Source organism: Zalophus californianus, chromosome 17 (assembly GCF_009762305.2).
Source record: "Zalophus californianus isolate mZalCal1 chromosome 17, mZalCal1.pri.v2, whole genome shotgun sequence".
NCBI lineage: Eukaryota > Metazoa > Chordata > Mammalia > Carnivora > Otariidae > Zalophus > Zalophus californianus.
In genome coordinates, this window is record NC_045611.1 from 57,485,783 (window position 1) to 57,505,482 (window position 19,700).

Below are 19,700 nucleotides of genomic sequence, written 5' to 3' on the forward strand. Positions count from 1 at the left end.
CCAGGATAAAAGAAAAATTGAAGTTCGGCCGCTGTGGTAGAGCTAGGAGGACAGAGCATGTTCCATCTTGTCAGCCCTCTAGGGCGCTTTGAAGCCTATCAGGCGCCATGTTAATTACGGGAACAAGCAGCCATTTTCCCGCTCCTCATCCTTGCGGTACCTGTCTTTGATTGGGTCACCCTACTGGGTGCTTTGTGGGAGGAAAGACATTTCTACGTGGTTGGGAATGTATTGGTGGGGTTATTTCCCGCTCGGGGCCAGTAAGGGTGACGGGCGCGCAGGCGCGTGTTCTCTGCGACTACGTGACCGGTCCTTAGGACCCAGCGCGTCCTCTTTGTTCCCGGCGGGCGCGGGCCCGACGGAGAAGGGGGAGGGGCGGGAGGGGGCGGGGCCGTCCCCGCGCGCGCCGCCGAGGGGCAGGGCCCCCGGCCCCCGCCCCTTCCCACGCGCCGGCCCGTCGCCCCCGCGCGCGCACACTCGCGAGCCCAGGCGACATGCAAATGAGGTACCCGAGAGGCGGGGGTCCGGGCGGGGAGAGGGGAGCGGAGGGAGGGGAGGCCCGGGGCCGCGCGCTCCTGGAGCGCGCCCCCACACCTGCTTCTGCGCCCGCGCCCGCCGCAGCGCGCGCGCCGACCTCGCGCCCCGCGGAGTCGGCCCGGGCGCGCGCGCGCAGACCCCCTTCCTGGCGGCCCTCGCCGTCTGCGGCCCGCGCGCCGCTCATTGGCCGCCGCCCCCGCAGGGCCCGCCCCGCGCGCTTGGGCCGGCGGGTGCGCGCCTGCACGGGGGTGGCGGAGGGGCAAGGGGGAGGGCACCGTTCCAGAGACCCGGGTTCTAGTCCAGGCCTTCCCACCTGAGCAAACCTTGTGATCGTGGACAAGCGGTGGCCCCACTCTGGCCTTCAGTTTATGTGCCTGTTCCAGGGGGGTTCAGTGGCACCTGCAGACCCAGCTTTTAACTGAATATCTCTTTTCCTCCCTCTCCCCTTCATGACACTTTAGTCTCGTGGTCCCAGGCTCTGGTGATGGAGCTGGTGGTCCTGCTGGTGGTGGTGGTGGTGGTGATGATGGTAGTTTACTGAGTGCTTACAGTTACCAACCGACAACACTGCTATATCCATTTTACAGAAGTGGAAACTGGCCCAGAGAAGCAAGGTCACTTGTTAATTAGCGGCAGAGCTGGAGTCTAACCCAGGTGTAAGGGGCTCCATGATGTCTCCTTGGGTCCATGTCTTCTCACTCCCTGGGCCATTGGTGTCCTTGAGATCTGGTTCGAATCTTGGTCCTGCTACTTACTGGCAGAGAGGGCTTGGGCAACTGACGTGGCTTTCCCGTGCCTCCGTTTCCCTAGCTGCAAAGTGGGGGTGATGTACCATTATTCGGAGGGTTGATGTGAAGCTTAGCCACTCACCAGGATAACATGGGCTGCTATCTCCTAGGGATTTCTGTGCACTGAGCACTTTATGTGTATTATCCTCATGACATGTCTGTGTAAATAGGTGGGACTATTCATCCTATTTTGCAAAAGGCTTAACTGAGGCTCAGAGAAGTGAGCACTTTGGCCCAGACCACACAGAGAGTGAGCGACAGGCCCTGGAACTGAACCCAGAACTCTGACTTGGGACCCCAGACTCTTAACAGTTCTGGCACATTTCTTCATCCATGACTCGGAGCCAAACATCACGTGGGACCGGTCCCTTCTTCTAGTCCTGAACTCCCACTCCTCCCACTCTGCCAATCAGAAGCGGCACAGAACATTTCTGGGCCTCCATGGCTCAGGTTTGATGGGCTCTTTGTTTTGAGGATCAAAATACTGGCCCAGACCCTTAGTTGGACTCTATCCTATCCTCCCATGAAGATTTTTCTTCATTTTGGTTCAAGTTGACCCTGAACTTCTAGGAGAGGGGTTAGGGAGGCTCAGGGAACACCTGTGTGGCTCAGGGCAGTGTCTGTTTACCAACTGGTACAGAATTGCCTTGCTCTCTTACCCACCGGTGTGGCTATAACTGTCCAGGTGAATGTCCGCCATGCCCAGGTGAAGAGACTCAGACCAAGGGATGGGCGAGGTGTTGGGGGACAAGGGATGCTCCAGACCCTCCCTGCACTGACGGCTGCCCCCTCTCTCCTCTTAGCCCGGCTCCAGTGCCCAGACCCAAGCCCCCCACTGCTCAATGGACACCCCCAGCCCAGACCCGTTGCCTTCGCCTTTGCCCGGGGAGGAAGAGAAACCTCTGGCCTTATCTCCTCCTGTACCCCGGGGCCGCCGAGGCCGGCGTCCCGGGGGGGCCACCTCCTCGAATCGGACGCTCAAGGCCACCCTCCCTCGCAAGCGGGGCCGCCCCCCCAAGTCAGGGCAGGAGCCCCCGCTGGCACAAGGGGTGACAGCCCCTGTGGACAGCGGCGGTGGCAGCGACCTCCTGCTGATCGATGATCAGGGTGTGCCCTATACGCTCTCTGAGGGGTCAGCGGCAGGTTTGCCTGAGGGCTCTGGCCCTAAGAAGGCCCCGCACTTCTGCCCGGTGTGCCTGCGGGCCTTCCCCTACCTCTCCGACCTGGAACGCCACAGCATCTCGCACTCAGAGCTGAAGCCGCATGAGTGCAAGGATTGCGGCAAGACCTTCAAGCGGTCCAGCCACCTGCGGCGGCACTGCAACATCCATGCCGGCCTTCGGCCCTTCCGCTGCCCATTGTGCCCTCGCCGCTTCCGCGAGGCGGGCGAGCTGGCCCACCACCACCGTGTCCACTCCGGGGAGCGCCCTTACCAGTGCCCTGTCTGCCGGCTGCGCTTCACGGAGGCCAACACGCTCCGGCGCCATGCCAAACGCAAGCACCCCGAGGCCATGGGGGTACCCCTGTGTTCCCCGGACCCAGGGCCTGAACCACCGTGGGACGACGAGGGCATTCCGGCTACGGCGGGGACCCAGGAGGAGGTGGAGGAGCCGGAGGGGAAAGAGCGGGCTTGACCCACACCGTGGGCCACCGCTCCCCGGGTCAGGTGTAGAGCTGGGAATTCAGCTGGTGCTGAGCCTGGGCAGGAAAGTGGGGACACCCTTATACCTGGTGGTCTTCCCGTTGTGGGAGGGGGTCGAGGGTGAGGGCCTAAATTCCTGGGTCCTGCTGCCTTCTGCCACCCTCCCCCGGACTGACAGGCCCCTGGGGGCAGGGGCCTTGGAAATAAATCTCTGCCTCCTGGCTTCTGTGTGTATTCAGTGATGGTACCAGGGCTGGCCCTTCCTTCAAATGTTCTCCCGTCCCTATGCCACCCTGATGGGCGTGCATGGAATTTGGGAGAACCCCATGTCATGTGCCTTGTTATAACACTTGGCGCTGAAGGCTGGCTTGGAGGAAAGCTTTGCCCCTTCTCTCATCCCCAACAGACCTCAAAGGACTCCCTGTAAATATCCGCTCTGAGTAAAGCATTGACCCTCTGTGCAAACGTGACTTTAGGTCCCCATCCCCCGTTCCAGCCAGTTTCATGGAAATTCTGCACCCACTACTTTGCCCCATCTCTTTGTCCTGACACTGTGAGGAAATACTGAGTTGAGGGTTGTGAGCAGAACCCACAACTTTGGTAAGGCTTAGGTAGGTCAGAGGTGTGGCCAGGAGGGGGCGTGGCCAGGGAAGCAGGGGGCGGGGTCGGGACTGAGGGGTGCGGCTGTGTGTGAGGATTATAGGCGGGGCTTAGGGGAAGGGGCTGAGAACAAGGGTGGGGCTTGAATTGGTTGGGTTGGCAGGCAGAAGGTGGGAGCGGCTTAGAAGGAATGAGTAGGGTTCATCTGAGAGGAGAGGTTTCAAGGGTGGACTGCAGGAGGGCAAGGTGTTAGGACAGGCGGGAGCTAAGAGGTGGGCATGACTGTTATTCAGGCCAAAGGGAGCGAAGGGGGTACCTAAGAAGGGAGTAAGGAAAGGAAACCCCCGAGACTGAGGGGCTCAGTAACGCAGGGGGCTTGGTGCAGCCTAAAGACCTCTGAGAGGCCCGGTGGAGAAGAAAGAGCTGGGGCTGTGGGCGGGGCTGAGGAGGGTGAGGTGGAGTTCTTGGGGACTCCGAGGTCGGGAAGAACAGGAGAAACATCGTGGGTGCTGGGGCGAGGAGGATGGATTTTTTTTTTTTTTTGAGACAATGGGCGGGGCTTAAGCAATTAAGCCAGAAAATGGGCGTGATTCCGAGCGGGGCCGGGGCTTAAATACAAGATTTACGCGAGGGGCGTGTTTTAACCGGACGTCCGGAGCGTGTGGGCGGTGCCCTAGGAGGCTCGCGCTCTGGGCGCAGGCGCACGTTGCTCGGCTCGGCTACCGGAAGCGGCCTAGGCTTTCCCTGGCCGCGTCTCCGAGCTAGTGCGCAGGCGCAGTTCCCCTTCCCGGTCGCCGCCACCGCCCCCTCTTTCCGCTCCTCCACGCCGGCGCCTCGGAGACGGGCGCGACTTCCGTTTCCGGGCGGGCGGGCAGGCGGGCGGCGCGGGGCTGCCGGGGAGGGGGAGGGGGCGGCACTTCCGGTCGGGCCCTCGGGTCTCCCCGGAGCGGCGGCGCCTCCTCCGCCTCCTCGGCCTCCTCCCGGCGGAGACCCCTGCGCCGGTGAGTGACGGGGCGCGTGGCCCGGGGGCCCGGGGGCAACGGGGGCGGGGGGTCCCGCCCTGGTCCCCAGAACGTCCCCGTCAGTGTCTCTCCCGCCGGGCCCTCGCCAGGGGTCCCCAATCACTGCTCGCTCACGAGACCTCTCCGGACATCTGCCCCATTAACGCCCCCGTGCAGGACGGCTGCCAGAGCGCCCTAGTTAGTGGCGATCCGTTAAACTGCTGCCAGGGCCCCCCACTAATGCTTTCTCGGAGGATCGCTTGTGCATAATCCCCCGTCATTGCTTCCTCCAGGACAGCCCCCGAGATGCCACCAGCATTGCCCTCCCTCACGGAGGGCAGCTGCCCGTGGGCCCTCCATTAGTACTCCCTATAGGCTGCCTCCAGAGTGTCGCCTTAGTGCTGTGCTGCAGGACAGCCCCTCTTACCTCTGTGCACACACAGCAGCCCCCAGACCTCCTACACGCCCCGCCCGCCTCCTCCTGGTGTAAAAATACTTCTCTGCTGGTCCGCAGCCCAGAATGCCTTTTTGTCCTTCTGCACCCCCCCACCCGCCGTAGTTCTCGGGAATACCCCTTTCCACCGCCCCTCGACCCCTCCTATAGAACAGCTCCCTCTAGAGTTCTGCTCTCACACCCACATCCTCTCCCCCTTCAGGTAGAAATCGCTGCCTGTTTAGCTCCAGGCTCCAATGAAATACTTGTGCCCCGCCTCCCTCCCCTCCCCCACCGGGAGCAGCCCCTGTCTTCAGTCTTCCCGCAGAACAGTGCCCCACCGTGAGGCTCTCCCTCAGGCTGCACCTCTTTCCCTGGTCCTAAGCCCTCTCCGCCTGCCACCTCTCACCCAGCTCCATTTCATCCTCCTGGACACCCCAGAGGAGACCCCCAGCCTCACTATGGCCTGACCTCTTCTCTTCCCTAGGCATGCATGCATGCATTCAGTCATTCATTCATTCAGTGTTCTAAGGACAGGGCATACACAGGTGAAGGAGAGAGATACACCCAGTCTTTCATTTTGTGGGTTTTACAGTCAAGAGAGTTCAAAAACAAGTGAAGAGGAGAAATGTTGCTTTCTGGGTTCTCCCAGAGCCTGATGGGCTGCTTCAGAGATGAATCCTGAATTAGCAGAGGTAACTTAGCCGTGTAAAGATATGGGTGGACTGTTTCAGGCAGAGAGAATAGCAAGCCAAAGACCCCGAGGTGGCCATGATCATGGTGAGTGGAAGAGCACCAGGGGGAGGCCAGTGAGGTTGGGGCAGAGAAATTGAAGAGAAGAAAAAGGGGACAGAGAATTTGATCTCATAGGGCCTCGGGGGTAAGGGTGTTGTGATCAAATATCTGGCCTTTGTCAGCTCTACGAAGCCCCAAATGTTCTGCATTTGTTCATTCATTCATTTGTTCAACAAGTGTTTGACGAGGACCTGTTGCACGCTAGGGATGCAGTAGAGAACAAAATAGACAAAACCCCCTGCCCTCGTGGAGTGCCTGTGCTAGTTCATGGGACAATTAAAAAACAAAATACCGTGTGTGAAGAAACAGGGTATAGTTACAAGGGAGAAGGCAAGAAGGCCTCCTTCAAAAGATTCCCATTGTCGTCTTGTTGCTCCAAAACACCACACACCAAAAAGTTATAGCTGTGTGTGAACCTCATCCCTCCTGGACAACTGTGGCCAAGCGGGGGCTGCTCTTACTAGCTCCCCCCGAGTGAAGTGGTTAGGAGGGTGAGTCCTGCATTCCTCCAGTGTTCACATCTCTGAACAGACCACTCCCTCTTTTCCTAGCCCCATTCATTCACTTATTTCACATATATTTTCAGAGACAGGCACTGTTCTAGGTCCTGGGATAGAACAGTGAACAAAACATAAAAATCCTTGCCTGTATGGAGCCTACCTTCTTGAGGGGGAGGCCGGCAACAAGATAAGCAGAATGTGTGGTTTATTAGGTGATTCTGACAGGGAAGGACAGAAGTGAAGCAGGCTGGGAAGAGCAGGAATGTTGGTCTGGATGACGGGTTACAGTGGTCATGGAGAGCCTCACCGAGGAGACAGCATTGGAGCAGAGACATGAAGGAGGTGAGGGGGAGAGAGAAGTGTATAGATAACAATCAGAGCATTCCAGGCAGAAGCAACAGCCCGTGCAAGGGCCCTGGGGCAGGAATGTTGGCACATTGGAGGAGCAGCCCAGTGGCCGTGGAGCCTGTGCAGGTCATCATAAAGACTTTGACTTTAAGTGAGATGGGTGTCACTGCAGGGTTTGAGCAGAGGAGGGACATGGTTTGGCCTTAGTCGTCCTGTCTATTAGAATAATAGCAGTGCTTATCTTAGGAGCCTGTTAGGAAGTTTGATTGAGACAAGCCACTTAAGGCACCTAGTAACTGTGCTTACTAGTGTTCAGTAAATGCTGGTGGCTAGCTCTGGGGTCAGGTGGCCTGGAAGCGGGGTGAAGTATATTTCTAGTATAAGGCGGAGTGGGGCCTTCCTAATTTTGGAGAGCGAGTATTGAAGGACAGCATGCTGTCATGAGTGATGCACTATGGAGCCCCACTGCCCACCTTCAATTCCTTGCTCCACTACAGCCTGTTACTGGTGTGTCCTCAGGAGATTAGTTGATCTCTCTAGCCCTTAGTCTCTTCTTCTGTAAAACAGAGTTAATAACGGTAACCATCCTCTTGAGTTAATAGGAAGACTCATTGAGTCAACACACGTAAAGGGTTTAGAAGAGCACTTGGCCTGTAGAAAGCACTTCACGTTACGTGTTACTCTGTGTCACTGTTACTGTTATTAACAGACTAGACTTTCATCACAAGTCAACTCTGGTGCAACAGAATGGCCCACAGGTCCTGGTATTGGAGAGACCTGGAATCCAATACCTGCTTTCCCCTTTACTGGTTACATGACCTTGGGGAAATGAACCCCCCCTCAGTTTCCCCAGTTAAAGCGGGACCAATAGCAGTGCAGGAGCACTGTGAGGCATCGGGTGATGCTACAGCTCAGACCAGTTGAACAATAAATATGGCTGTTAGGGTTATGACTCCTGCCCTGGGGAGGGCCTCCCCCCATCATGCCACTCTCCACATGAAACCCTCCCATGACACGTCTCTCCTTAGAAAGACTCTAATTTAAGGTTTGGAAAGAGGAAATGCCTCCTGTTTCCTAGTGGAAATGCTGTGAGCCTGATCAGTTCTGCCCCCCAGTACTACTCCCTGCTCCTCAGGGCAGCAGCTCTTCAGCATTCTCCTACTCGCCCTTGGGTCAGTCGCTCTTTATAACATCACTGCCCTTCAAATTCCCTTTTCTGGGGACCCCGTCCCCTATGTCAATTCCATCTCTGCTAAATGTCCCCCTCCCTCCCTCAGGGAGTTCTGGACAGCTCAGTCTCATCCCTTTGCTCATTCAACAAATATTTATCAATGTAGGCTATCAGTTTACCTCTGAGCCCTACTTTAGCTGCATCTTCACTAAGTTTTGGTAGGTTGTGATTTCATTTTTATTCATCTGGGATTCCTTGAGATTTCTTCATGGACCCACTGGCGATTTAAGAGTGTGTGTTTAATTCCCACATATCAGTGAATCCTTAACCAAGCAACCACGCTGTACTGGGTGCTGTGCTCGGTGCTGGGGGGGGGGGGGGCACAGTGGCAAACAAGACGGGCCAAATTCCCATCCTTTTAGGTAAACACATGGTGAAGGAAATACACGCAGCAAGTCATGGCAGTGACAGTGTTGAAAAATGCAGCAAGACGAGGGGTTAGGGAGGACAGGGTGGGCATGACATCCGAGCAGAGACCCGAAGCAGGCACAGGACGGAGGCTTGACATCGGAGAACCGTCTCACCACATCACTGCTGCATCTGTTCGAGATGGTGACCCACTCCCTCCCCTCCCACCCTCCCAGGCTGGGTGGGAGGCATAACCCCCCATAACCTAGAGGACACCCCCAAATAAGGCTCCTGCCCCCACAGTTCCACCCCACCTTTGTCCACCTTAGAGAGCAACCTGGTAAAACAACCCTGTGCGGGGAGGGGGTGGGCTGAGCCGCAGGCTTGCTCTGTGACCTCGGGCAAGTCACTTGACTTCTCTGTGCTCTTGTTTTGTCAAATGGGGTTAACAGTAGTTCCTATGTCATAGTCTCATAGATTTGTGGGGATTGAGTTAACGTATGTCATGGGCTTGGAACACATCAGGCCTGTAGGAAATGCCCAGGCAAATTTTTGTTATTAATATGTACTCTGACAGAGGTGAGCCGGGGTGGTGGCTTCTTCCCTAAGACACTCGCCTCCCAACCCCCTCCATTCTACCATGTGCTTCTTTCTGCTCACCCGGCCCACGCTAGCCTGGTCTCCCAGACTTAGGTGTCACCCACAGGCTTCCACTACCACTCCAGCCATGCATTTGTTCCTTCTGGAGATCAGATTAACTAGAGGGGGTGTGAAGGGCATGGGATGTTGAATCTCATCCAAGGACACCCAGAGCTAGAGACTAAAAATATCGGCCTCTTGGCGAGGGGAGTGGAGGGGACACCTTTCACCTGTGGGGGGAGAGAGCCAGCTGGTTGGATGGGGGCTGATGGGCCCTGGCCTTGGTAGTCACCACTGACCCCTTCCATGGGCTGCACATAGAGCCAGACCCCCAGGGGCCAGGGATTATGGCCAAGAAGCATGCCACACTTCGGGGACTCTTCTCTCTACTGGCTCTGCACCGACTTGGGGGCATTTCCACAGCCCCCTGGGTGGCTCAGGTTCAAAAATTAATTGTAGGAGCTGAGCTTCAGGTGGGAGTAGGGGGTCCAGACATGGACAGCTGCCATCTGGAATGAAAAGTACTGTAAAGGAGGGGTGCCCAGAGAATGACTCCCATGGCAGGGGAGGCAGGGGAAGCCCCGTGGGGTGAGGACAGGAACTGCACTCCCTGGGCAGCTACTCCCTGGTCGGGCTCCTCCCAGGTGTGTGATGGCCTGAAGGTACAGATGGTTCTGGGGACTGAAAGCTCTGCCAGTAAGTATTTCCTTACGTCCTAGGTGAGCTCCCTTGAGTCCCCTGCAGCCTAGGAGCCGCCCCCTTTTAGAAATGGAGAAGTGTGGATCGGGAAGAAGATGGGACTCGAACCCAGGTCTGCCCAGGTGCAGGGTGCACACGTATTTTCTGCTGTGTCAGGCTGCCTTCCCTCTCAGTGCCTGTCCTTCTGCCATAACTTGTTTCTTCCAGGCAAACACATTCTGCTTCCCACCTTGTAGTAAAAGAACGCCTTCCCCCAACACTGATTTCATTCCTGTTGTCTTGGTTTGTCCTGACTGTTTGTCGCTACCAGGGGTAGCGAGAGTGGTATCCATAGAATACTTTCCACTTTCCCAGTGCCCGCGAAGTGCCCGAAGCATCCACCCGAAGGCCTCATGTGATGTGCTTATTGGATCCTCACATCAGCCTTGTGAAGTAGGGGTGTGCTTTGTCACCTCTTATTTGTAGATGAGGAAAGCCAGGCACAGAGAGGTTCGGGCACTTGCCTGGGGTCACAGCTAAAATGTGGTGGGGCTCAGAGTCTATCTGGCCTTCTGGCTCTAGAGCCCACCCTCTTTTATTATCATTTTACAGAGGCAAAACCTGAGGGGATTGAGAACAGGGCTCGTGTGTGTGTGTTTTGGAGACGAGGGTAGGGCGCAGTGCCGATGCCCAAGAGTTTGCCAGGGGACTGTGACCAGAGGCCGAAGATGCTGGGAGAAGGAGATCGGGGGTGGGGAGCCGAGGGTCTGCAGGCAACCGTGGGGAAGGGGTCTGGGGGATGGGTAGAGAGGATGTGTGAAGACCCCAGAAACAACGGGGAAAAGGGAAGGGACGGGAGACCGGCGGCAGAGGAGGAGTCTGCCCTGTGGGGTGGAGGGACAGGGCAGGAGAGGAGCAAGGCCGGAAGACGGAGTGTGGCCCCGGCACTTGGCCACGTCCTCCAGCGTCCTCCGGCGCGCACAGCTCCCGAGCCGGCGCCTGGTCCCGTGTGCTCAGCCGCATGCTCTTCTCCGCAGGGTCGCCCGTCGCCCACCCCGCCCGAGATGGAGGCAAACGCAGCCGGCAGCGCCGCCGGGGGTGGCGGGGGCAGCGGCATAGGGGGCGAGGACGGGGTTCACTTCCAGAGCTACCCCTTCGACTTCCTGGAGTTCCTCAACCACCAGCGCTTTGAGCCCATGGAACTCTACGGGGAGCACGCCAAGGCGGTGGCCGCGCTGCCCTGCGCCCCCGGGCCGCCGCCCCAGCCCCCGCCCCAGCCTCCTCCGCCCCAGTACGACTACCCGCCCCAGGCCACCTTCAAGCCCAAGGCGGAGGCACCGTCGTCGTCCTCCTCGTCCTCGTCGTCCTCGTCGTCGTCCTCATCCTCTTCCTCGCAGGCCAAGAAGCCCGACCCGCCTCTGCCGCCCGCCTTCGGCCCCCCCCCCGCCCCCCCTATTTGATGCTGCGTTCCCCGCCCCGCAGTGGGGCATCGTCGACCTCTCTGGACACCAGCACCTTTTTGGGAACCTGAAGCGCGGAGGGCCTGCATCCGGGCCGGGGGTGACGCCGGGGCTGGCGTCCCCCACTGGGACCCCGGGGCCGCTTCCCGCCCCCTCCCAGACCCCGCCCGGACCTGCCGCGGGGGCAGCCTGCGACCCAAGCAAGGACGACAAGGGCTACTTCCGCAGGCTGAAGTACCTGATGGAGCGGCGCTTCCCCTGCGGCGTGTGTCAGAAGTCCTTCAAGCAGTCCTCGCACCTGGTCCAGCACATGCTGGTGCACTCGGGGGAGCGGCCGTACGAGTGTGGCGTCTGCGGCCGCACCTACAACCACGTGTCCAGCCTCATCCGCCACCGCCGCTGCCACAAGGACGTGCCGCCCGCCGCCGGGGGCCCGCCGCAGCCGGGGGCGCCGCTTCCGCCGCTGGGCCTGCCCGCGGCCGGCGCGCCCCCCACCGCCGCCCCCACCCCCGTGTCCTCCGGCCCCCCTGCCCCGCCCGCCGCCACCGCCGCCGGAGCTGCCACCGTGGCCGCCACCGTCGCGGAAGGCACCGGTGCCCCCGCCGGGGTGGGCGTCCCCCCTCCCGCGGCGGGGGGTGGCGAGGGCCCGTTTGCCTGCCCGCTCTGCTGGAAGGTCTTCAAGAAGCCCAGCCACCTCCACCAGCACCAGATCATCCACACCGGCGAGAAGCCCTTCTCGTGCTCGGTGTGCAGCAAGAGCTTCAACCGCAGGGAGAGCCTCAAGCGGCATGTGAAGACGCACTCGGCGGACCTCCTGCGCCTGCCGTGCGGCGTCTGCGGAAAGGCCTTCCGCGACGCCGCCTACCTGCTCAAGCACCAGGCGGCGCACGCGGGCGCAGGCGCGGCGGGGCCTCGGCCTGTGTACCCCTGCGACCTGTGTGGCAAGTCCTACTCTGCACCCCAGAGCCTGCTCCGGCACAAGGCCGCGCACGCCCCACCCGCTGCCCCCGACGCGCCCAAGGACGTAGGGGCCTCCGTCCCGCAGCCCCCGCCCGCCTTCCCTGCGGGCCCCTACCTCCTGCCTCCTGACCCTCCGGCCACAGATAGCGAGAAGGCCGCGGCGGCAGCGGCGGCAGTGGTCTACGGCGCCGTGCCCGTCCCGCTGCTGGGGGCCCACCCGCTGCTGCTTGGCGGGGCTGGGACCAGCGGGGCCGGGGGCTCCAGCGCCAGCGTCCCTGGAAAGACATTCTGTTGTGGCATCTGCGGGCGGGGCTTCGGGCGGCGCGAGACTCTGAAGCGCCACGAGCGCATCCACACCGGCGAGAAGCCCCACCAGTGTCCCGTGTGCGGGAAGCGCTTCCGGGAGTCCTTCCACCTGAGCAAACACCACGTGGTGCACACCCGCGAGCGGCCCTACAAGTGTGAACTCTGCGGCAAGGTCTTTGGCTACCCACAGAGCCTCACCCGCCACCGCCAGGTGCACCGGCTCCAGCTGCCCTGCGCCCTGGCCGGGGCTGCCGGCCTCCCGGCCACCCAGGGCGCGCCAGGGGCCTGTGGACCGGGCGCCTCGGCTACTTCTGCGGGGGCCGCGGATGCACTGAGCTACGCCTGCTCGGACTGCGGCGAGCACTTCCCCGATCTCTTCCACGTGATGAGCCACAAGGAGGCTCACATGGCAGAGAAGCCCTACGGCTGTGATGCGTGCGGCAAGACCTTCGGCTTCATCGAGAATCTCATGTGGCACAAGCTAGTCCACCAGGCAGCCCCTGAGCGCCTGCTCCCGCCTGCACCCGGCGGCCCTCAGACCCAGGATGGCTCCAGCAGTGCCGACGCGGCCAGTGTGCTGGACAACGGGCTGGCGGGAGAGGTGGGGGCGGCTGTGGCAGCACTGGCAGGGGTGTCCGGGGGTGATGACGCCAGCGGGACGGCGGTGGCTGGGGGCGGTGGGGGTGCCAGTTCAGGTCCTGAGCGTTTCAGCTGTGCCACGTGTGGCCAGAGCTTCAAGCATTTCCTGGGCCTGGTGACTCACAAGTATGTGCACCTGGTGCGGCGGACCCTAGGCTGTGGCCTCTGTGGCCAGAGCTTCGCTGGTGCCTACGACCTGCTCCTGCACCGCCGCAGCCACCGGCAGAAACGGGGCTTCCGCTGCCCAGTGTGCGGCAAGCGCTTCTGGGAGGCAGCCCTGCTGATGCGCCACCAGCGCTGCCACACCGAGCAGCGGCCCTACCGGTGCGGTGTGTGCGGTCGAGGCTTCCTGCGCTCCTGGTACCTGCGGCAGCATCGCGTGGTGCACACGGGCGAGCGCGCCTTCAAGTGCGGCGTGTGCGCCAAGCGCTTCGCGCAGTCTTCCAGCCTGGCGGAGCACCGGCGGCTGCACGCTGTGGCCCGGCCCCAGCGCTGCGGCGCCTGCGGCAAGACCTTCCGCTACCGCTCCAACCTGCTGGAGCACCAGCGGCTGCACCTGGGGGAGCGCGCCTACCGCTGCGAGCACTGCGGGAAGGGCTTCTTCTACCTGAGCTCCGTGCTGCGCCACCAGCGCGCCCATGAGCCGCCGCGGCCTGAGCTCCGCTGCCCCGCCTGCCTCAAGGCCTTCAAGGACCCTGGCTACTTCCGTAAGCACCTGGCGGCCCACCAGGGCGGCCGGCCCTTCCGCTGCTCCTCCTGCGGCGAGGGCTTCGCCAACACCTATGGCCTCAAGAAACATCGCCTGGCTCATAAAGCCGAGGGTCTCGGGGGTCCTGGGGCGGGGGCGGGCACCTTGGCCGGAAAGGACGCCTGACCAGGAGGGGCGTTCTGATCCGCCCCTCCAGTCACATGTCCCCTTGCACACTCACCCCTCCCCAGTTGCTGATCAGACTCTTACCCCTCCTCGCTGTTGCCCCAGCCATCCTTCAGGACTCCAGACAGACTAGCCTCCTTTAAGGCCCATGCCCTACAGACTCAAGACTGGATCACTCCCATCCTGGACCTCTCTGGTCCTCCTCTCATCCTGCCAGCCACTGAACTTGATCCTCCGTCCAGCCCCGTTTTGTAACCTTCATCAGCAACCCCCCCACCCCTGCAGCATTCTGTCCCCCAATAAGCTTTTGTGGAGGATGTGGGTCTGAACTGCCCCTCCCCAATTCCTTTGGGATCTGGCTGGAAAGTGGAGTATAAGCGGAGTTGGGAGGGCACAAGGGGACTGGGTGCTCTTTTGGATTGTGGGGGTGGGGGCGGGGTGGCAGACGCGGCTTGTACAGAGCGGAGAATAATAAATCTTACCAACAGGGCCGCTGGAGTCCTTTCTTGCATCCCAGGGAGAGGGGATTAAGTGCTGACAAAGAGAAAGTTGAGAACTTTTGTTTCCCAGGGATTTGGATTCCCCAACACCATCTGCCTTGCGCTCATGTTTCCTGCTTTGCCTCATTCAACTGGTAATTGCTGAGGATTTACCATATCCAAGCTGTAGTCTGCACCTTGAGCAAAGGGAGGTTGAACAAGACAGGTAAGTTTCTGTTCTCGGAAACCTACAGTTTACCCGGATTCCTTCCCCTTCAAAGATGTTTTCGGCATTTGTTCGCTTGGCCAGCATTTCCTGAAGCCCCCCGTCTGCTGAGTCTTTCACTGGACACTGTGGAAACACGAATTGGACATGCTCCTTGCCCTCGATTAAGGTGGAAGAGATCCCCTGCTAAGCCATTGCTGTGTCCCAGCGTTGTACAGACCCATGTTTCTTACAGCCTCACCCATCACACCTGTCCCTCCAGGATAATTTGGAGGAGCTTCAAAAGCCCTTCCAACAGCCCTCATTTCCAATGTTGCAACAGCAAGCCATGTGCCCTTCCAACATTCGTTCAGTTCTCCCATCTGTCAGAAGAGGAGGCTGAGGTCCTGGGAGAAGAAAGAAGCTCCAAGGACACCTAGCAAGTCCATGGTAGAACTGGGACTGCAGGCCCAGGGTGCCTCAATACTGAAACTTGAAGACCAAGCTGGTTCAGGGACACTGCCTGGGCAGGTCCAGTTTGACCCACACAAGGGCAGCAACCTAGTGTGGCCAACGTATGCCAGTGCTGAAGATCCAGCATGAGACACACCTGGTGCCTGTGCCCCGGGGGCACCACCATGAAAGTACGTGGAATGGTCACTGGCGGCTGAGAGCATGGAGGAATCACCCTATCAGACCGGGGGCTGGCCAAGCTTCCCGGAGGAGAAAGTGATGCCCGAACAATAACAAAAGCCACAGAGGCTTGCCAGGTAATGTGGGCAAAGAATTCTAGGTGGAGGGTTTAGTGTGTCTAACTAGACCCAGCTGTTCCAGAGAATCTTAAAAGATGAGTATGGCAGGAGAGGTTGGGGTATGGGAGGCTGCATCCTGAAGGGCTTTGGATTCCAAATAGTGAAGCTTGGATGATGTTGTAGGCCAGAGGCTGGAAGCTGGCAGCTGCTGGACACAAGCCGCTGACACCCTTTGTTTAGCTCATGCGTTAAAAAAAAAATAAGAATAATAAAGTTTGACTTAGTTGCCAACATTTGAAAATCAGAAGATTTTGCATAATGAACTAATGCAACTTCCGAAAAATTTGCAAGATTTAGCAACCCAGCCTGCCCTCTCCCAGAGCTGGGTAACTGCTGCCCTCTTCAAACAGAGCACACACTCTCCAATCTGCCACCAACTCCTGCCCCGCCTTGAAGCTCAGCACTGAGCCCAAGTGTCAGTTGCCATGTGTCACCTCACTGGTGCTGGTGCTTTCCACCTTGCATCCAGCCACCTCCTTCATTTATTTACACAGCCACCCTGCTCCTATAGGCATTTATGCTTGTGATCCTTTCTCAAAGCCACAAGGAGCAGTGGGTCCATGAGGCTGTAGCATGGAGACTGGAGACGGTGGGTGCTGCTGGGTAGTTATCCAAATGCGGGGCCACTGTTGGCTTGGCCCACAAGAGTAGTAATGATGAAAAGTGTTCAGATTTCAGAGATACTTAACTGGCTCAACAGCAGGAAAGGGAGGAGGGAGGATAGGGATTAGATGAGTGCACGAGGGATGAAGGCTTCAGGAACCCACCCAGGTTTGTAGCTTGGGTGGTGATGCCAATGATAGAAACACAGGCATTTCTTTGGAGGAAACAGAGTGAGTTCTGCTGGTGTTCTGACCTAAGGGATATCTCGTGGGAGGGGTTGGGTGAACAGGAAGGTGTGCCAGTCTAGGGCTCTCCCTCCTTGACAGGCATACTGATCACGGGAGTCCCTTCCTTTTGCCAAACTTCCCTGACATCCACTGCCACAGGTGAAACACAGCATCACTGAACAGAGATCTAAAGATGAGGAAAGTTTTGGAGAGAGGTGTGCTGCAATTAACTGCTCATGGCAAGACCACTGTGTGGGTCCTCTACCCCCACCCCCTGAAACACAAGACTGACATAGAGAAACCCTTCAGAAAGTCCTTTAATAGAACTGGAGGTTCCCTCCTCCAGCTCCCCAGCCCTCCACACGCTCCCACCAGAGTGACTCAGTTCTTCCCACACCCACTGCACACAGGCCAGCCCACCATGCTGCCATCTCCCAGCCCTTCCTTGGGGTAGCCTTGGGTCAGGCATTAAGCTTTTGCTTCAAATTGGGAGTGGAGGAAATCAAGAGAAACCTGAGACTACTTTGTAGCCCTGGGGGCCATGGGCTCTGAATCTAAAGCCTTATGAGAGGGATATTAGGTGGCTGTTTGCTGTCCGGATTTTTTTGTTGCTTCAGAGTCGGTGGGTTAAGGAGGGACCACCATGGGAGCAGGGAGCAGCTCTTGGAGTCAAGATCTTTATGGTCAGGCTTACATCCTTGAGGCTTGAGAGCTCTTGGCTAGGACGTGGGGACCCTCTGGCTTCAAGGTGATGGGATCCCAGAGTCTCTTTATGGAGGACCTGGTGGGCGTCTTCTGCCTGAGGGTGGGTAGGCATCCCAGGTTCAGTGCAATCCAGTGAGGTAGGAAAAGATTCCATCCTGGCCCGCCCTAGGCCCCAAGATAGTCCACGGTTCTGTAGATGAAGGGCTAGTCCAGAGACACCAGGGCAGACCCTGGTTCTGCCCCTTCCATTCAACCCTGGCTCCCCCTCTGTCGTGCCCAGGCTCTGTTGGGACAAGCTGTGTCTTGCATGAGGACATCCCAACGAGCAGGCAGATTGGGCAGTGAAATCCAGCCCATGTTCCTCACATTTAACTGAGCATCCACAGGGTGGTGTCTGTGCCTTTCTGAGTCTCATGGAGGTGCTGTATGGGTTTGTGGGTGTCCCAAAACTGGTTCTGTGTTCTTCTGCACTAGCTGCTCATGGCCATCTGTTAGCTCTTGTCACCTCTCCCCCAATCTCCCCTCTCCTGCCTCCTTTTCCCACCCACCCCCTCCCCTGCGATCTGCCTCCTACTCCCCGTCCCGTGTTAATGCTCCCACGGCCCTGCTCTCCCAGCCTACTGGTCGACCTCCACCTTCACCTTGGCCACCTCCCCTTGCCCTTCTTCCAGACTGTTTCCTGGCCCACACCCACTCCCTAGCCCCTCGGGCCCTGAGGCCAGCTGGCTGCCAGAGTCCCCCGGTCCTGGCCCGTGGAAGTGGGTGCGCTGGTGCTTGCGGAAGTTAGAGGAGTTGTTGAAAGTGCGATCACACAGGGCGCAGCGGAAGGGGCGCTCCCCGGTGTGGATGCGCGCGTGGCCACTCAGCACCGAGGACTGCGTGAAGCCCTTGCCGCAGATGCCGCAGTGGTAGGGCCGCTCGCCCGTGTGCACCCGCTCGTGGTCGCGCATGTCTGAGGAGCGGCGGAAGGGCTTGGCGCAGAACCTGCAGGCGAAAGGCTTCCCCACCGCCGCGCCCGCTGCTGCTGCCGCCATCACCACCTCCGACCTCTCCTGGGGCACCGCGGGCCTCTGTTCTCGAGCCGCTGCCGCCTCCGGAGGCCTCTGAGAGGTCCCTGGCTCCACCCCGTGTCGGTGCTGGTGCCGCAGCAGAGGTGCCAGGGCCTTGAAGGCCCGGGGGCAGAGTGGGCAGCGGTAGGGCCGCTCCCCCGTGTGCAGGCTGTAGTGCGCGCGGAGGCTGGCGGGGCCCGGACAGCTGTGGCCACACACATGACACCGGCTGGGGTCCCCACCCTGCCCGCCGCCCTCTGCCCCCGCCAGGTGGCCATGTTCGTGGAACAGCAGCTCAGAGACCAGCCGGAAGGCAGCTGGGCACAAGGCACAGTGGAGGGAACCTGGCTCCGGGGGCTCGGGCACCAGCGTGGTGTCTGTCACCTTCACCACCTGGATCTCGATGAGGTCACTCGGGGGTGTGGCGGGGCGGCCATCATCTGGCACCAGGACCTGGGCGGGGGGGGGTGGGTGGAGAAAAAACCAGGAGCCTGTGGACCCTTCCTCAGGGCCTCCCAACACGCCTCCACTTACTAAAGCATCCATCTCCTTTGTAGCATACTGGGCCCTTCAATTTCCAGATCCTGCTCTCCAGCCTCCAGGATTCTGCAGTACCCCTATCAAGACTTCCACTCCTGTTCCAACCACATCACGGATCCAGCCACTTCTCTCCTCTACCCCAGTTAAAAGCCAATTATTTCTTGGCCTGACAACTAAAAAAGCCTCCTGAGCAGAACCCCTGTTTCTGTCTGCTACCTCCCCAAAGAAGCGTGAATGACCTTTTGAAAATGGAAATGAGACCGTCATTTTCCCACTCAAAACCCTCTCATGGCTTCAACTGCATTTAAAATCCAAAGCCATCATCATAATACCCATCATGATCTGGCTCCGGCTGGTCTCCGACCCCAGTGTAAATATAAGCTGGCACACAGCCGACCTCTCTCATCTAAATTTAGCTCCCCTTCACCCCCACCCTATCAGCTCACTCTTTATTTCCTTTATAGCATGAACACAATAAATATCCTTTATTGTCTCTCTCCTCTAGACCGAGCTCGAAGAGAATACAGTCCTCATCTGTTTTGTTCACCTCTCTATCTACTGAGCCTAAGTAGGAGCTCAGGAAATGTTTGTTACTCTCCAGTCCTGAGTGGGGAAAGCTCCGAAGTCACCTGGAGCAGTCATTCCGCCCCCCAAAATCCTCCCTTAGGCATTCGAGACACGTCACTCGGACTCTTGCAGAATCATTACCCCACTCCAACGTGGGTGCCCCGACCATAACTACCCGCACTTGTCTTTCAGGGTCACCTTCCCAACCTTCCACCCAAGTCCAATAGCCCCAGAATTTCTGAGGCCCCGCCCCTCGGAAGATCCCGCCCCCTAATTACACAAACTCAATCTCCGAGACCTCTCCCTGGACTCATCCCCCGCCCAGATGTTCCACCCAACCCCCTCCTCTGGCCCCGCCCCGCCCGGGCCCCGCCCTCCATTCTCATAGGCTCCTCCTTAGGCCACGCCCCTCGCGCACCCCGAGAAGCACCGCCTCCAGACCCGGAGCCCTAAATACCTCCCCCGCCCAGCCCTCATAGACCCCGCCTCGGCCCCGCCCCCCGCCCTGAGACCTCCTCCCGCCTCGAGTCCCCGGCCGAGGCCCCTTCCCCGCCCGCACCAGGTCCGGCGTCTCCGGGGATCGCGGCTCCGGGGCCGCTGAGCTCGGACTCGGGGTCTCCGGGCGCGCGGCGGCCATCTTGTGCCCAGGCCCCGCCCCCAGGCCCGTGGTCGCTGTGGGAGGGGGCGGGGCTCGGGCCGTCGTCAGAGGCGCCGCGCAGGCGCACACTGGCGGG

The 19,700-nt window shown here is 59.5% G+C and overlaps 3 protein-coding genes across 4 annotated transcripts in view; 2 read left to right on the forward strand and 1 right to left on the reverse strand.

Moving 5' to 3' along the window:
• The window catches only part of ZNF524 (zinc finger protein 524), a 29,779-nt gene extending 26,565 nt beyond the window's left edge, over nt 1-3,214 (forward strand). Inside the window, exons 1-2 of one of the 2 annotated variants that reach the window (XM_027618477.2) lie at nt 138-156; nt 2,129-3,214. In XM_027618477.2, the coding sequence (XP_027474278.1) occupies nt 2,168-2,959 (792 nt within the window). In that variant the 5' untranslated portion in view covers nt 138-156; nt 2,129-2,167 and the 3' untranslated portion in view covers nt 2,960-3,214. Of the gene's footprint in view, nt 157-399; nt 506-2,128 lie in introns of those variants that run through there. The other variant, XM_027618476.2, reaches the window with a different exon arrangement.
• A 539-nt stretch (nt 3,215-3,753) lies between these two features.
• Nucleotides 3,754-15,499, forward strand: ZNF865 (zinc finger protein 865). Its single transcript, XM_027618261.2, is given in 3 exon segments — nt 3,754-4,568; nt 10,578-10,976; nt 10,978-15,499. Coding segments are annotated over 2 exon segments (3,174 nt in total). The 5' UTR covers nt 3,754-4,568; nt 10,578-10,604; the 3' UTR covers nt 13,780-15,499.
• A 905-nt stretch (nt 15,500-16,404) lies between these two features.
• On the reverse strand, nt 16,405-19,640 carry ZNF784 (zinc finger protein 784). The gene is made up of 2 exons (XM_027618449.1): nt 19,526-19,640; nt 16,405-18,312 (listed from the first exon to the last, which is right to left on the reverse strand). The coding sequence occupies exons 1-2, from the start codon at nt 19,601-19,603 to the stop codon at nt 17,428-17,430; spliced, it is 963 nt and encodes a 320-aa protein (XP_027474250.1). The 5' UTR covers nt 19,604-19,640; the 3' UTR covers nt 16,405-17,427.
• Between the last annotated feature and the right edge of the window lie 60 nt (nt 19,641-19,700).